This window comes from Trichomycterus rosablanca, chromosome 5 (genome assembly GCF_030014385.1).
Source record: "Trichomycterus rosablanca isolate fTriRos1 chromosome 5, fTriRos1.hap1, whole genome shotgun sequence".
In the NCBI taxonomy this organism is placed as follows: Eukaryota; Metazoa; Chordata; class Actinopteri; order Siluriformes; family Trichomycteridae; genus Trichomycterus; species Trichomycterus rosablanca.
The window spans coordinates 34,092,613-34,110,670 of NC_085992.1; the positions used below are offsets into that span (position 1 = coordinate 34,092,613).

At 37.8% G+C, this 18,058-nt stretch overlaps 1 protein-coding gene across 4 annotated transcripts in view; it reads left to right on the forward strand.

The window, feature by feature from the left end:
- Nucleotides 1-11,701, forward strand: part of slc4a11 (solute carrier family 4 member 11) — a 141,649-nt gene extending 129,948 nt beyond the window's left edge. For all 4 annotated transcript variants that reach the window (XM_062995081.1, XM_062995082.1, XM_062995084.1 and 1 more), the window contains exons 13-20: nucleotides 83-156; nucleotides 1,294-1,519; nucleotides 1,611-1,717; nucleotides 4,282-4,447; nucleotides 4,884-5,057; nucleotides 8,432-8,627; nucleotides 9,002-9,171; nucleotides 10,756-11,701. In XM_062995081.1, coding sequence (XP_062851151.1) covers nucleotides 83-156; nucleotides 1,294-1,519; nucleotides 1,611-1,717; nucleotides 4,282-4,447; nucleotides 4,884-5,057; nucleotides 8,432-8,627; nucleotides 9,002-9,171; nucleotides 10,756-10,822 — 1,180 coding nt within the window. In that variant the 3' untranslated portion in view covers nucleotides 10,823-11,701. The remainder of the gene's footprint in view (nucleotides 1-82; nucleotides 157-1,293; nucleotides 1,520-1,610; nucleotides 1,718-4,281; nucleotides 4,448-4,883; nucleotides 5,058-8,431; nucleotides 8,628-9,001; nucleotides 9,172-10,755) is intronic.
- The last annotated feature ends 6,357 nt before the right edge of the window (nucleotides 11,702-18,058 follow it).

Below are 18,058 nucleotides of genomic sequence, written 5' to 3' on the forward strand. Positions count from 1 at the left end.
TATACGCACATCCTTACACAATTACTCTCGAACAGCCATAGATGACTGATATAATGTATGTTTCTTTTGTTTTTGCTTATAGGTCAATAGAGGAGGTGATAGCTCTGTTTATTTCAATTGCTTTTGTAGCAGATGCTCTTAAAGGCACGGTCAAGAGTAAGTGTCTCCATGTTGTTTTGATACACACTTACATGTACAGTATACTATTGGATAAAATTATGTTCTCACAGTTCTACACTTTGTAATGTCATTAACTAACAGCAAGATAAGCTACCATATTAAAATAAGCATTGTTTTAGTTAATGGCTATGCAGTGCTTCTAAAGAGAATGTGCAATTACCTTGTTCTGAGAAAGGAACAGAAACTTATTTTCTCATAACTCACAATAAATGGACAGCTGTTTAGAAATCTATAACTAAGGCCCTACCTAATTCACTGCCATAAAAATCGCATCACGGACCATGAAATGAGACGTGTTCCGTGTAATATGCAGTTTGCTGTGAAATTCAAAATGTATGTTTGTGAGCCGCTCAGGTGGTAAAGTCCTCAGTCAGCGGTGAAGGGTCGAATCAGTATAGAGGACGCAATCAGGGTAATTGGACATGACTAGATAAGGGGGGGGGGGGGGGGGAATTGGGGTAAAAAAAATTTATGTTTGTGTTTTGCGATTTAAGTATGAGGCAATATGAGGCGGTGTTATCAATCATACAGCAATTAAGTTAGTGTAACAGACTTTCCTGTGGTGTAGTGTGCTGACAATGTTTGATGTATGTGTTTACTTATTGAGTGCATTTTGTCACTTTGGGGATTCCATAATCAATGGAAAAGTGTGCTTCTCTCCACACGTGATTATCTCTCTGTAGTCTATGCTGCGCCTCAAAGGAACAAGCCAGTATTATGCTTTAATAATAAAGCAAACTTTAAAGATGCTCGGTTACACTAGAAATCGGTTAGACAAAATGTCCAAGATGTCGAAGTCTAAAGCAGCGAGAAACACTACTTGGGCAACTAAGTTTGGAAAACTCCCAACCACTTTTCTTTAAAAATTCATGAAATCTAAGACTTGAAATTAAGCACATTTTCCTGTGAATTTGGTAGGGCCCTATCTATAACTAAATCCAGTACACCCCAGCCATAGACATATTTTGAATAAGACAGATGTTATGAAATGTCTCACCAAAGTTGTTCCTTAGTAGATTCATTAAAACCATAAAAAATGACAGTACTTTATTTTATTCTCATGTTTGACCACCACTTTGTCCTGTATAACTGATAATGTGATGTCTTTTTTAGTCTTCGATAAGTACTACCACCCTCCAACACTAGCCAATGGCAGCGTGGAGGAGTTGAATAGAATAAGTGCAGGGTTGTCTGTAGGAGAGATAAACCTGACGGCTGCAGGATTAGTTTCACTCCCAGAATCCTTTATTCTGTGCACACGGGCCCGACCTCTGCTCTGCCTGCTACTCATGCTGGGCACCTTGTGGGTCGGGTACACACTCTACCAGTTTAAAAGAAGGTAAGACTTCAACACATGCGTTTATACAGATACACATTTATATGGCTTATAGTATGAAATGTTTTGACACATTTTCTTTTCTTTTGTTCAGTCCCTTTTTACATGCAAAAATAAGGGAAATTTTGTCCGACTGTGCTCTGCCCATCTCTGTGCTTATGTTCTCCTACATGGGCGCCTACGTCTTCAGCGACATTGGCTGTAAGTGAGACTGCTATGTTGATAGCCATAACACACACACACACACACCATCATGAGATCTATTCTAATTTGGGTCACTGATAAATCTGCATTTTTATATCCCAAGTGCATTAATTCACTAATTCACAATTTGCAGAATGCATAAATAAAAATCCTACTAATACTACTAAGTCTTATAATAATAATAAGAAGTTTACTGAACATCTCCTCAGAGTAACCATGAAATATTTGCTCAGCTCCAACCAATCATCTTCCAAACCACACACCAGGCAAAATGGCCCCATCTGACATCAACTGCAGTGCTTTTAATTACATTATAATAAAATTTGCTGTTCCTTAAGGATTCCACTACTAGCAATGGATGGTAACACAAATGATATGCCTTGAGCAAAAAGGTGCTGTGGAAAGAGCTGTGGGAGAAAGTTGTGAAAGGGAACAAGACTGATACTTAAACTGTCCCTTTGAGCACCATTCAGAGCATAATTAAGAAACTAAGTGTATGGCACTATTAACAACTTGCCTAGTTTAGGCTGTCTCTTCAAACTGAAAGACATGAGGATATTAATCAGGAACGCTACCAAGCAGCTAATGGCAACGTTGAAGGACTTATAAGTGTTTATGGCTGAGACTGGTCGGTCTGTGCAAGCTTTTTTTATACATGTAGGGTACAATGAAATAATTTTTCCATATATCCCAGCTTTGGAAGCTGGGGTCAGAGTGCAGGGTCACGGTGCCCCTGGAGAGGGATAAGGGCCTTGCTCAAAAGCCCAACTGTGGCTGCATTGCATAACCTGAAATCGAACCAACAATCTTAAGATTGATAGCCCAAACCTCTATCCACTAGGCTACCGCTGTTCCCCTATGACCCTACATCACTAATAAAACAACACAGTGGCTTAAGGGTGGGAGGTGAATGTCCTTGAGTGACCAAGTCAGAGCCTTGACTTAAATCAAGACAGACTTGGAGAGAGCAGTCCATTGCCTTCCACCAATACATCTGATTCAATTCGAACGATTCTACAAGAAGGAAAGAGCAAATATTTTGCAAAATAGGTGTGTAAAGCTGGTAGAGCTAGTTTTAAACAGACTGATGGCTGTAATAAAAGCAAAGGTTTTACGAATTAAATCACAGATTGATCATTTTTGTTCAGTTCTGTTATATTAGTTTTTAATTTTATTTATTATCAGGACTGTTGCTTTTTTCTGTTATTTGCATGTTTAAGGCAAAATGCTGGGAAAATATTTTAATGGGTTTTTGATTTCAGGCTCTAAGAAAAAAGATTATATTAACGGGGTATAATGATGCTCTGTAGGCTCTGAATATTAAGTATACAGGAGTTGACAGGAGCTCTAATAATCATGGTTAAACTAAATTGTATGCCAATATTGATGAGCTGGCACAAGTATCTTTAATTATGGATGAGAGTAAAAGAGACTGTGCTTCTTAATCTGACACTGAAGTATAAAAACACACACTAATAGTACAAATAGTGTGCAAATATGATTTCTCACTGCTCAGCCACCTCTCTGACCATCAGCACACATGTTAAGCAAACCTCAACCAACTAACCATTGATACACATTTTTTAGTGTTAAATAACGTCTGGATGATATTATATATTTTTTTTAAACAAGATTATTCATTTTATCATTTGGAACGGACATACCTTTATAAATACATTTTGAAGCTACATATCAAAATACATAATATGGCCAGAAGTATTTGGACACCTGATCATGATTTTACTGGACATCCCTTTTTAAAAACAAATGGTATTAAATGGTAATGACCTTTCTGTGATCTTTCTTATATAGCTATAACAACCGGCTCACAGCAAAAAGGACGTCCGGGTCCTTTCTGTGTGGAGTTTGCATGTTCTGCCCGTGTCTGTGTGGGTTTCCTCCGGGAGCGCCGGTTTCCTCCCACAGTCCAAAGACATGCAAGTGAGGTGAATTGGAGATACAAAATTGTCCATGACTGTGTTTGACATTAAATTAGTGAACTGATGAATCTTGTGTAACGAGTAACTACCGTTTCTGTCATGACTGTAACCAAAGTGTGTAAAACATGTCATTAAAATCCTAATAAATAAATAAATAAATAAGACTGTGGGAATTTGTGCACATTTAGTCAAAAGAGCATTTGTATAGCTGGGCACTGATGTTGGTCAAGAAAGCCTTAATTGATGTTCTAATTAATTCCAAAGCTGTTCAGAGGGGCTGAGGTTAGGGCTCTGTGCAGACCACTGAAGTCTCTTTAAACTGAGCTTTTCTTCATGTCTGTGTACACATGGGTACAGTCGTGGAACAGAAAAATGCCTTCCCGAAGTTGTTGCTACAATATTGAAAGCATATAATTTTCTTTATATAACTGATTTATTACACCTGTTAACAATTGCTGTGGCTAAAACACATCAATTCGAAAATTAATGGGTGTCCCAAAACTTTTGTCCATATAGTGTAATTTAAATATTTGTTTTTATTGACCTTTCTGTTAATGTATTCTATTTAATGCATGACCTAGTAGTCTGGATCATACTTTGTATGCAACGTGTGCATTACAGTGCCTGTGTTCGATTACCATGAGGGTCCGGTGTTCCGAGTGGCACCGTTACAAAAACTATCAGGATCCAGTGTGCTGTGTGCAATGGGCCTTGGCTTCCTCCTTGCCCTCCTCATCTTTATCGACCAGAACATCGTAGTCTCACTCACCAATGCCCCGGAGAACAGGTACATCGCTCAAGAGTTCTACTTTAGAAGCAAGTGCAGGAAAGTAATTTTGCAACTCTAATAGGAAGTGTACTTTTATATAGTGCTGTGATAATGTTAGTGAGTAGGGTTTTAAGTGGGAATAGTTGAGGCATCTGTGTGTGAGTCTGTTCATGAGTGTGTTTGTGTGTTGGGGTCTCTAAAGGGCATCACAGTGCATCGAGATTTCATATTATTTTAGTCTGGGCTTTAGTAGAGCCAATGCTGCCTGCTTTTTTTGCATTGAACTGTATCCTCTGTGTGCTTGTCTGTGTTTTTGCATGTTTGTGCTTTGTTGGTTGCTAAGGGGTGCATTGTATCACTGTAGCTGACTGTGTTTATATCTGTTTTGTGGTTGTGTAAACCTGCGTGTGCTTTCTGTGTGTTTTCTGTCTCTGGGTGTCTGTGTTTGCTGTAGGTTACTAAAGGGCACAGCGTATCACTGGGATCTCACACTGTCTGGCCTGATTAATATTTTGATGTCAGTGCTGGGTTTGCCGTGGATGCATGCCGCTTTCCCTCACTCCACCCTACACGTGCGGCAGTTGGCCATTGTGGAGGAGCGGGTAGAGGGAGGACACCTCTATGAGACGTGAGTATTAACACACCAAGCTTTTGTGTATTTACACTGAAATTACACTGGATGTGATCACGGGGCTTTGGCCAACCTCCTCCCTCAAATGTAGCAGATCATAGCTGCGTCCGAAATCGCATACTTCCATACTGACCAGTACGCTAGTATGTCCGAATACGTAGTATACATTAAACAGTACGCGAAAAGTACCCGGATGACCTACTGTCTGGGCAGCCATTGAGAATGCAAACGCTGCACTGTACGGTCCGATGATCTATCCCATAATTCAACTGGAGCTGCAAAGGCGGAGTAAGACGAACATTAAAAATGTTATGATTAAGTACAACCCTGAATAACATTATAAGTAGCTTTGTGGAGCACGACAAAATTTATTTTGTCCGATTTTAAAATTGTTATAACTGTGGCGATGAGACGTCATGCATGTAGTACGTACGAGGTTGTGTGCATACTGCACACTTACGTACTGAATGAGCGTACTGTTTTACCGGCTGAGCAGTGCACACTTCCTCCAATTTAGTATGTACTGTTTAAGTATGCGATTTCGGACGCAGCTCATGTCTGTGTAGATGCCTTGTCGACCTACAGCAGCGCTGAGAATCAAAGCCTAAACTTAGTGATGATGGACTAGCCACACAAGCTTCTTCCACCCTGTATAGTTTAGCTAATGTTTCAATATCAGTAGTTCAAAATCAGACCAGCTGTCCAGAGTAGCCATTAGTTCAAGTTCAACACCAAGGTGAAATGTATTTTGAGAGTGCGAAAATGGTAAAACTAATGAGGTTATTGTATGACTGATGTTGGTCATGTGTAGGACCATATTAAATTCACAGAAAAACGTGCTTAAAGTCACAGTTTTTCAAAAATCACAGATTTCATAAATTTTTTAAGAAAAGTGACACATTTTACTGCAGTCATTAAATAACACTAACACTAAATTGAATGATATTGTGGCGCCGGCAAGTATCAAGGGAGGGGCGTCGGGGCCGCCAGACGGTTATTTAAAGACATCCATTCATACACATAGACATTCACACAACAGACAGACAAACAAATAGCTGCCTATCCAGCCCTTACCGCAGCCAACCCATCCCCAACACTGGGCTACGGTAAGCCTGGATACCACGGCCGCAAGGCTTTCTGGGTAAAGCCCGTGCCGGCCCCCCAGTGGCGACGCTACAATATAATAAATGGAAGCTACAATACACAGCACAGCCTACCTTAACGCTTGAATGTAAACCTAAAACACCCAGCAACAGTGCCAGGCTCGGTCTCGTCCGTGTTTTGACAACTCCCCCTCTGCGTCCACAGAATTGTTTGGGAGTTTACCAAACTCAGTTACCCAAGTAGTGTTTTTAGCTGCTTTAGACTTCGACATCTTGGACATTTTGACTTAGCGATTGCTAACTGAATTGCCGTAGAATTGCTGGAACCACCTCATAGTGCAAAGTGACCAGTAAACGTGAGGCACTTAAATACTACTCGAATGAAAAATGTTAACTCGCTAAACACATTCAGTTTTGAATTTCACAGCAAATTGCATATTACACAGGAACGGGATGTGATTTTCATGGCCGTGAATAAGGTATGGCCTTATTTAGTCATGTGCCTCACATAAGCCAAAGCCGGTTCTTTGTATGTTTTGGTTTTTTTTTAACAAATAAGATCAGATAATATAGGTCAAATAATTATGATCTTTCTAAGCAAGTTTATTTGATTTCTCAAACCACATATGAAAACTCATGAAAACTCAGAGTAGATAGTTTGGGGCCGCTCAGGTGGGCCAGCAGTCTAGTAGGCACAGAAACCTGTTTTTGAGTCTCAGCCTTGTCAACAATGCTACAACTGTTAGGTTCACCAATCGAATGGCTTGAGTGGTAGAGAAATGACGAGTACATAGCACAGCACTCTTGTGGGCTAGCGTATTTTATTGCTGCGCCACCTGAGTGCCTCAGTTTGTGGCTTTTCCATCCTCAGTGGCCGCTCACCACAGCTGCTTCTTTCTGTTTGTGAGATCCCTCAGCCCACTTGTCTGGTCATAATGATTTGGCTCTTATTAAAGTCTCTCAGGTATTTATGCCCGTGCATATCTGCTGCTGTCAACACGTGTACTGCATTTAACTACCATCAGCCCAGCATTTATTATATCCCTCCTGACCCACTATAAACTCCTGACCCACTGCAACAGTGATCATGATGAAGCTTTAGCATGAGCAACCATTAGTTCAGTTCACACCATTCAGTAAGTGCTTTCAGCCTGAATCATTCAGCCTAATGCCAGTATAAACACCACTTTAATTGGAACACAGGGGATCAAAGCAAGGCCAGCTGTAATTACAACACAGGTATTTTCTAAACAAATTCATTCTGAGAATAAGAACAGAACAGATGGGGTCACAATATGACAGACATGAGGTATATGCCTGACATAGCCAAAAGCCATTTTTCATAAATTGCTTAATAAATACAAGATTAGACAACATAGGTCATTTGTGTTCTTGCTGCCTTTGTGAACGTTTATATTAATGATAGAATAGCTGGAATGATTTATCTAAGATTATGTCTTGCTCTTGAGTCAAGGCATATATATCTGGATGAATAGGAATGAACAGATAATGAATTAATTTCATTAAATATTACATATTGCGGGCGCTCAGGTGACACAGCTGTAAATGATGCTAGCCCGCTACTACTGGGATGCAGGGTTCAAATTCCCAGCGGTGCAGGTTGGGCATCTACATACAGACATTTTTGGTTGTGAAGGAAGGGTTTGGTAGCCAAGGCCCTCACAATGGACTGGTGTCCTGCTCAGGTGTGTTACTGCATTGCGCCCAGTGATTTCAGGGAGGCCGGACCAACTGTGACCCTGACCAGGATAAAGCGGTGGTAAAACATTAAAATAAACTAATAAATTTCATATAGCAGACATTTCATAGTGCCTGCGGTTTCGTGTGAGGCCTCTAAAACAGTACTACACCTTTTAAACAATACCAGAATTGGTCAAAGTGTCTTTGTAATGTTATATTAATCTAATTTTAATTTTACTATCACCTCTAGGAAAAATGGGTTGCTCACAAAGCATTGGAGCTGCCATTTCACAAAAGCACTAAGAAGAATTAAACACTCAGAGATTATTTTTGCCTAGAGTGAAAAATGCTACAGAGAGCGAGACTTTGTGAAATTGCCATCAATTAAATTCAGCAGATCGTTTATAAGGAAAAAATTAAAGATGTACACTGAAATACTGGTTAAAATAAAAATGCATACCACTTAAAAGCTACAGCAACATTTTTAATTGATTAAAAATATTTTTAATACAAATCCTTGATTTTAAATTGCAAAAACAAATTGCATGTGTGTGTGTATGTGTGTAGTATAGTGAGTGTGAAGGAGACACGGGTGACATCGCTGGTGGCTAATATCCTTATCGGCGTGAGTGTGTTCTTGCTACCAGTCCCACTGCAGTGGATTCCTAAACCTGTCCTTTATGGCCTTTTCCTCTACATTGCCCTCACGTCCATCGACGGCAACCAGATGTGTGACCGCATGGCACTGCTACTCAAGGAACAGGTATGGTGTGTGTGTGTGTGTGTGTGTGTGTTTATGTGTAAGAAACAGACTAAGTCAATACAAATTGGGACTATTACATGAGTGTTCTTGTATGGATGGAATGCTCAACACATCTGTCTCTGCTTCGACTAACTAGAGGTCTTTTTAAACTGCACCGGTACATATTGTTGGTACATATTGTTCGCAAAAGTGCGCCCTCTGTCGGTCATTATTTGATTTGGTGGAGGAGACATCCTTGTTATTTTCCTACAAATCAGGACTGCACAGCTTTATGGCTTTCCTAATTTTATTTGTTGTATTAAATCTTTATTTTGATTACAATCTAAATAGAATTTATTTTACCCAGTTTCACTGTTGCATTTTCTCTTCCTCAGACCTCCTACCCTCCCACTCACTACATCCGAAAGGTGCCACAGAGAAAAATACATTACTTCACTTTTCTTCAGATGGTGCAGCTGCTGTTCATCTGTGCATTTGGGATGTACCCTCTCCCGTACATAAAAATGATCTTCCCTCTGTTAATGTTTATCCTCATACCAATCAGGTTGGTCTTTTCAAATTTCCACATTGTAAACTCTGCTTGAATGTATTTACATGCTTAGATAGATAGATAGATGGATGGATGGATGGATGGATGGATGGATGGATGGATGGATGGATGGATGGATGGATGGATGGATGGATGGATGGATGGATGGATAGATAGATAGATAGATAGATTATTAATACATAAACCAAATATTTCATATTAATAACATTGTTAGTAAGTTACAGTTCATCCTGTATGTTATGTTTGGTTCACAACACAGCGTTAAGGTTTCCCATTGATAACAGTCCACAGAAATATTGACAAGATTTTGTTTTGCATTTGGTGCTTATAATGTATTTAAAATTCTAGTTTAAAGCAATTTTAATTACAGATTCTTCTCAATGCAGTTTGTTTGAGCAGCATATAAAGTGCAGTAAGAGTAATATATCGTAGAGCATGTAGTAAAATTGTGTCCATAAATTTGTCATGAAGTGTCTTGCTGATACAGACTAGTGAGTGAATAGTTGATTTCATTATGCACAAATATTTTGGTATGTCATTGTGCCTCTTAAAGCATTTTTGGCTAAAAGTATCTCAAAATAAATAATTCTTTATTTTTTATTCATTCCATTAATAATAACAATATTGATAATAATATAAATAACAGAAAAGTTCACCTTCTGTATATTTTGGCGATATAAGCATTCAAAATGTTCAATTTAATGCAAGAAAGTAAATTTACCATGCAACAACCCTCTTTGTATAAGGGGTACAGATTGAGCCTCATCACTGACCTCCCAGGTGTATTCCCACACCTGCAAGAATTGAATATGAACCCAATACGCTAGATGCTTAACCAAGATAGAACAATACTGTAGCTAAAAAGCCACAAACAAAAATGTATCAGGAAAATAAAAGCGGTGGCCAAAACCCAGAACAGGCCAGGGAAGGTAAAGCACAGATCACTCCATCAACTGGTGCAGCCAGTGCTCATTGTGGGTCTAAACGAGGGGCCAGGTATATAAAAGGCCGTCACACCACCTCTGGGGCTACCTGCTTATCTCAAAAGCAGTAACAAAGCTCCATTCACCTCCCTTTAACTGGTTTACTGACCAATCACTTCGAGGTAAATGGTTTATTTGATGCTTGTGTTCTGGCGTGAATTTTTGGAACTACCATGCTCCATCTCAGGGTTTTTTTTAAACACATCAAATTCATCAAAACAAAACACAAAACGAAATATACTTCATCAATAAAAATGGTGGCAATCTGGCCCCACTGGTTTACAAGGTGTAACGTAAAACCTCCACAAGGGGGTGTCCGTGTACAAGTTAAAATTAGTTTATTTAATTATAATTATTTATAGCTTATTATCTGTTGGACGTCTGTTGGCAACATAATGGCAACATAAAGCAGACTTTAGTGCCCAGGCATATTTAAGGCTGAAGTGATATCAGTATTTTAATGACCATCCACAAATAAGAAGCATTTTTAATACAGTATATCCACACAATCATACGTTATATCTGTTAGATGTGCTACTGTTTATCTGTTGGCTGCTGTTGATCTCTGTTACTGACCTCACTGTAATTGTCTCAGGAATTGTCTGCTGCCGAGGATCATTGATGCCAAATACCTGGACATCATGGACGCACAGCACATGTAAACCCCCACACACCTCCAGAATAGACTTTGGGATTTGTATTTTTGAAATGCAAAACTCTAGGAGGTAAAAAAAAGACTGATTCTAGTGTTGAACAGCTAGCACTCTGGTGAAGCACTGTAAAAGAGAGAGAGAGAGAGAATATGAAGATGAAAGAGATTATATTTCTGTTTGACAGTTTGATATTTGATCTTGGTTAGTCACTGCTTTCCTTATAATTTCCCCATGCTCTCATTGATTAATTCTTATTTAGCTCTGCATCATTATGTGGACCAGTAGCTTGAAATCATTCAACACGGGCATCCTCACACTCAGTGGCACCTTGGCTTTGACTGACAGTATTACACTGTGTTGACTAAACAGTTCGGCTCACAGTGTTGCTGAGACTGCAAGGTCACTGAAGAAAAGCGGGAAATGAAGTGGATCTGTCTGTAGCAATACCTCTTTGATGTTGACCACGCACACATAGAAAACAACAGGACTGATCCTTCATAATTACACTTTTTATCAAGTCAAACATGAAGCTCTGTGGTAAATACATTTATAACAAGTACTGATAAGGTCAGAACAGACCAAAACAATAGCTGCACCCACCCTGCTTGATACTGTGTGTCCTAGCAATAGAGTGTTACAGAGTATGATTATTTTAGATATTTCTATGTCAGAGATTATTATAGAAGTTACTATATTTCCAGGATACATGGTGACATGTGTTCAGAATGTATTGTTAGCGCTGATGCTTCAGGGATAGAATTGCGGGTCTGAAATAAAGAAAACGAAAGCTATTTACACACTCATTGCCGAATCATCTCCTCCCATTAAAGCTTTGCACATTAAAAAACATTAAAAGTGGCTGTCCAAACACAGTTCGACAAACGCATATAGGCATGTATTTATGAACTAGCATGCTTGCTCTCTCTCTCACACGTACACACACACACACACACACACTCACTTCCTGCCCTACAAAGCATATGTTAAGAAGAAATAAAACATGGCTTTTTAAAATGCCAAAACCTTTTTTACATTTAGAGTAGGCATTTAAAATGCTGACTCACAGGAGTGTAAGAGAGAATCAAATTCTCAGATGAATGCTATTTTTTGTATATCACACCCACACCACAGCTGCTTCAGTATGTAAGTAAGTAGACCGGACAACAGAAAGGATGCTGAGCATTTCACAAAAGACTACAATCAATGATCACATTTTCTACAGCAATATACCCATGTAAAACACACTCAAGCTTACATTCTAATCTAAAGTCACTGACTCTCTTACTTTAAGAATACTTTAAGAAGATAAAAGTAATATAAATACTAAGATTTTATGTTATTTATGTTTTCAATTTAAATATATATTATATTTCTAAATTCCCAGAATTAAACTTTAAACGAATGTTTCTAATACTGAGAGAGACTGACAGGGACTAAGTTAAACATGATAAAGAGTAAAGTGCATTTCTGGAGGTCCAGAATGTATGTGGTGTCCGAAATTTGCTTTTTTAGTTCAGCATTGGAGTTATAAAGCTAATGCAGCTAATGAGTGATTGGGCAAAATATTATTTAATGATAAAAATTTACAATTTCAATGTAATGGCATGACTTACCTGGATCACCTGGCTGTGTCTCACTACTACATCTTGTAAGGTACATAATGTGGAACTATACTATAATTTGTACTGCACCTATTAGACATACTATTTAGAAATGTACATGTGGTTTAAAAAGCAGTAAGCAAAGATTGGTTTATAAAATTTTGATTGAGTATAACCCCACCTCAGTAAGACTTTCTGTCCACCCACCTTTAAGTGTTGTTTGAAATAAAGTCTGGCCCTGTGAAAGCACAAAAATTGGGTACTTAGTGGTGTCGTAAATGGCGCTAGCCCCACTACTGATGGGATCCAAAGTTCAAATCCCCAGCGGTGTGAGGCGACTTCGCTACCAACTAAATCCAATTTTATTTGTATAATTAATTTTAAGTGAAAATATTCTGATATTAAAAAACACATACTGGTGTTGTCTTGCAAGTGTGTGATGGTTTACTTCTAAACTTTTAGCTATGAAGTCCTTATGTGTTACTGGGAGCTTCTTTAGCTTCTTGTAGCTCCAGTGCAGGAAAAAAGACACCAAACTTGCATTGGATGTCTAACCGAATTTGAGTGGAAGAAAAAAGTTTGTCCACATTGTAACCAGTACATTTTCATGACATTTGTTTAATTTTAAATCAAACGTCCAAGACCAACCTTGTATGATGTTTTTTTTTTTTTCATACATGGAAAGATTCTAAATGTATGTCTAAAAGCATTCATTCATTTAATATAACATACATGAATAGCACTTAAAATATACTTCAATTAAAAATAAATAAAAGGAAAAATAACCTGATCATATTAATTTAAAATAATAATATTAACTGATGATTGTTTTTGGTTAATCTGCATAACCAATATTTGCATGTTTGACACAGCGGAGTAATTACAAATTCTTTGTCTCACAGATACAGTTACAGCTAAATGTTAATTATGTTATGGCAGCCTGGGGAGTGACTGAATGATTGGAACACATACTCTTCTCCAAAACATTTCACACATATTTAAATGATTTTTAATATATAATTTAATAAATTATTACTTTGTGGATTTTCTGAAAACATAACAAAATCTGCTTGGTTAGAACTATACATGCAGCACTCTTGTATGTCCCTTAGTTTTCTGTCTTTGTCAAACAACTTGGAGGTTTATCAGTAACTCAGGTTGGATATTTGACCACTCAGCAGAATCTTAATTTTAACCAAATTTGTAGCTATTCAGTCATAGACTTGACTGTTCACATATTTTTGTATTTATTAAAGGTGAGGTCAGGTCCTTGAGAGGAGCATTCCAAAAACTACTTTTAGCTAAGATTTGCCATTCTTAAATGGTTTTTTGGTTATTGTCCTGCTCGAACACCCAATTGCCTCCAACATTATTGTCCTTCTTTATTTTGTTAACTTGCAGTGCATCAGTTTAAGTGGCAGTTAAGCAGAACTAGAGCGTGTTACCATTACCAGGCTTGGTATTAGATACAACATTGTTGAATTTTAATGCCCTAGTTTTTCTCATCTTAAATATATCGTATTTGTTATTCCTCTAAACACAAACTTCCTACAGTAGTTTTGTTTTTTTATTTATTTTTTATTAATGTGATCAGAAATGAATTTCAAATAAGCTTTACAGAGACAATTGTGGAGCAGAGGATTTTTTGTTTGGAAGCCTGAGGTGATGTAAAGCTTGCTTGGTGTATTTATAGCCAAACTGCTTTAGTGGTGCAGCACGTAAAAATGTCCCAAACTACATCTTGTACGGTACATAGTGTGGAACTATAGCATTTGTATTGCACTGATTAGACATACTATTTAGAAATGTATGTGTGGTTTAAAATGCAGGAACCAGAGATTTTTTTTTATAAAATTTGATTGAGTTTAGCCTCACCTCGGTAAGACTTTCTGTCCACCCTCCTTTAAGTGTTGAAATTTTTTTTGAAATAAAGTCACTTTAAAACTAAAGGGAGAACACTGATGGGCTCCAACGTTCAAATCCCCAGCAGTGTGAGGTGACATCACTACCAACTAATTCCAATTTTATTTGTATGATCAATTATAAAATGGAAAGAAGCAAAGCTTGATTGGTGTATTTATAGCTAAACTGTTTAAGTGGTGCAGCACATAACGAAAACTGACCATCTAAATAAATGCCATTTAGCATAAAGTGACAGTTTGAGATTTCCTTCCAACATTGGCAAATAGACCACTGATGAACAATTGTTTGTATAGATAGTCTTGGGACCAAATGCTAAGAGAGGCTCAGACTGACATTTCTGGCTTGTAAAAATCTTTACTGAGATCTGTACACTTGTGCTTGTGGTATAATCCAGTGGGTGCATTTAACGTTTCTAAACTCAATGTCCATTTTATCAGCTCCACTTACCATATAGAAGCACTTTGTAGTTCTACAATTACTGACTGTAGTCCATCTATTTCTCTACATACTTTTTTAGCCTGCTTTTACCCTGTTCTTCAATGGTCAGGACCCCCACAGGTATCATTTAGGTGATGGATCATTCTCAGCACTGCAGTGACACTGACATGGTGCTGATGTGTTAGTGTGTGTTGTGCTGGTATGAGTGGATCAGACACAGCAGCGCTGCTGGAGTTTTTAAATACCGTGTCCACTCACTGTCCACTCTATTAGACACTCCTACCTAGTTGGTCCACTTTGTAGATGTAAAGTCAGAGACGATTGCTCATCTATTCCTGCTGTTTGAGTTGGTCATCTTCTAGATCTTCATCAGTGGTCAAAGGGCGCTGCCTACGTGGCGCTGTTGGCTGGATATTTTTGGTTGGTGGACTATTCTCAGTCCAGCAGTGACAGTGAGGTGTTGAAAAACTCCATCAGCATTGCTGTGTCTTATCCACTCATACCAGCACAACACACACTAACACCACCACCACCATGTCAGTGTTACTGCAGTGCTGAGCATGACCCACCACCCAAATAATACCTGCTCTGTGGTGGTCCTGGGAGAGTCCTGACCATTGAAGAACAGCATAAAAAAGGGACTAACAAAGCATGCAGAGAAACAGATGGACTACAGTCAGTAATTGTAGAACTACAAAGTGCTTCTATATGGTAAGTGGAGCAAACAAGGAGGTGGTTTTAATGTTATGGCTGATCAGTGTGTGTGTGTGTGTGTGTGTATATATATATATATATATACAGTATATATATATGTAGAGAGAGAGAGACTTATTTATATTAATATTAGTCAATTATAATCACTAAATGTATTATAGAATGTAGTATATCATTTAACTTATTTATTTACTTTTGGGGGGTGGGTATGTGTTCCATTTATTCATAATTAATAACAGTGTTGAAAACGTGGCATATATGTCCCTTAAACATTGTATCTGTATGGTCAGATAAAGATGTAGTCAAAAGAGTAAATAATAAATATAGGATTTACAGATTGTTTTATATTTAATATTATTAAAATAAAATATTATATTTAACATTTAATAATCTCATATCAGAATTACAAAGCTTATTTATTTTACTGATTGGAAACTGATGATTGTGCTGTTAGATACAGACAAGCTGGTTATGACAAGATAATGACAGCACGCTAATGTCTCTACACCATCTGGACTTCATTTGGTTTTATCTGTATATCTGTATTAGTGTCTGTTAGTTGTAAACTTTCTGCCCCACTGGACTTAATAAAGCATAGGGATTGTGGCTGCATCACACGTAGCTGGACTGTTTTAACTCGGTATCGGTGTGTTTCATCAATTAGAATTGTTGATTAGAAACATTTACATAGTTTTACAGAGCAGCAAAGTGCATTGTCTCCTTACATACAATTAGAAATATAAACAAAGGAGTCTATGGTCATTGCCCTGACTGCAGCCCAAACTGCTCACCATGTACTGAATAAGAAGTACTGACACCACTGGTACATTAAGACATTCCTAAATATACTGTACTATTGAGTATGGTAGTATATGCTCACACAAATCCATGCTGTCTGAATATTAAACACTTTGTGTTTCATTTACCATTATTATTATTATACTGACGATGATGATGATTAATTTATTCATTCCAAGGCTTTAAAAGTCTATAGTCTTATATTTCAAAATACCAATTGTTACTAAATGTTACTAATTTATTATTTAAATATTGTTTGCACTTGCATGTCATGGCAGTCTTGAGATGTCATTAAAGCTGTTCTTTTAGGATGACATACTTTTGCCCTATTTCTTCCAATTTAGTCATTTCCAATTCCCATGTCTAACTCCGTTTGCTCTTTGCACTACCCACGTTCTGGCCAAGTAGCGCTGCAGACCGGAACACGTCCCCTCCTGCACACGTCCAGTCCCCAGCCACTCCTTTTCACCTACCAGTGTTGAGTTCCCACACAGAACCGTATCGCATACGGAGAGCCATGCTATGCTTGATGTGTCCACGCTACTCGTGCAGGCACCCTGACCATTTCTGGACACAACATATCAAAGCAGAAGTGGGAGGAGACCCCATCCGACCTTCCCACTCATATCCATGGCCAGCTGTGTTTGTATGGACATCCAACCAATTCCAGCTCATTAGGTCCCCACCTGAGTGCCCTAAAGAAAAGAAATTTAATCTCTTTGATAAGTCTGTTGTTTTGTAAGAATGTACCTTTCATTATTGAAATTCAAAGAGTGCCATGACATACATGTCCCTTATAAGTGTATGTAAACTTTTGACTTTAGATCTAGCTTAATAACCCAAGTGTAAATGAATAAATTCTTCTAAAATGTGTTTCTTCCCAACTTTTTGTATTTAAAAATGTTCTATGATTTTAATGAGCATGTGAACCCATTCTTTTAGAAATGCAATTCAACACCTGTTGTAATAGAAATAATTAGAAAAGAGAAAGACAGAAAGGAAACAGATGGTAAATATACTCATATAGACATGAGTCTGGACAACACTGGACATTACACCACAATTATTGTAAGCTATGTGACTGTAGGGAGTGCTGATATACCTGACATTAAAAAAGCAAAGCAAAAAAGACTAGTCTCAGAATCCTACAAGCTTTAAGACAACCTGAGAGAGTAAGAGTGTGATATTTAAATGTGTTTTATTGTTGTTTTAGTCATTAGTCAGTTTATGTTTCTCAGACGTTCTAATCACCCCACTCAAGTCACTGAATAAAGTCCCCACACCTATTTCTTTATTTTTTCTGAAACTGTGACAGTATAATAGTAGCCCTGAAGTCCTTCGGTGTGAAACAACCTCCTCCCTGCACACCACTGGACTTCTCTCTCAGTATTTGACTGTAATATTGAAGTATTCCTAATTTTGCTATCTTCTTACCTGAAATCTGTTGACAGTTACGTTCTGTGCTGGTTTAATATTGTTTCAGAGAATAAGCTTTTCTTCTAATAATAATGAATGTATAATGTGTAGATTTTTATATACCACATACAAAATCCATTGTCAAAAATAATTTTGTCAAGCAGATAAGCTAAATTTGTAAACTGCAATATGTAAAAATGAGATAAATGTTTATCAGAAGGACTATGTGATTTAAAAAAGTGATGCTATACACAGATCATTTCAAGCTGGTTGCCAAATAAAGAGTTATATTGATTCTCATCTGTTTGTCTTTATGTTTTATTTCATTTATTCATCAGTAACTGCTTCGTACTGA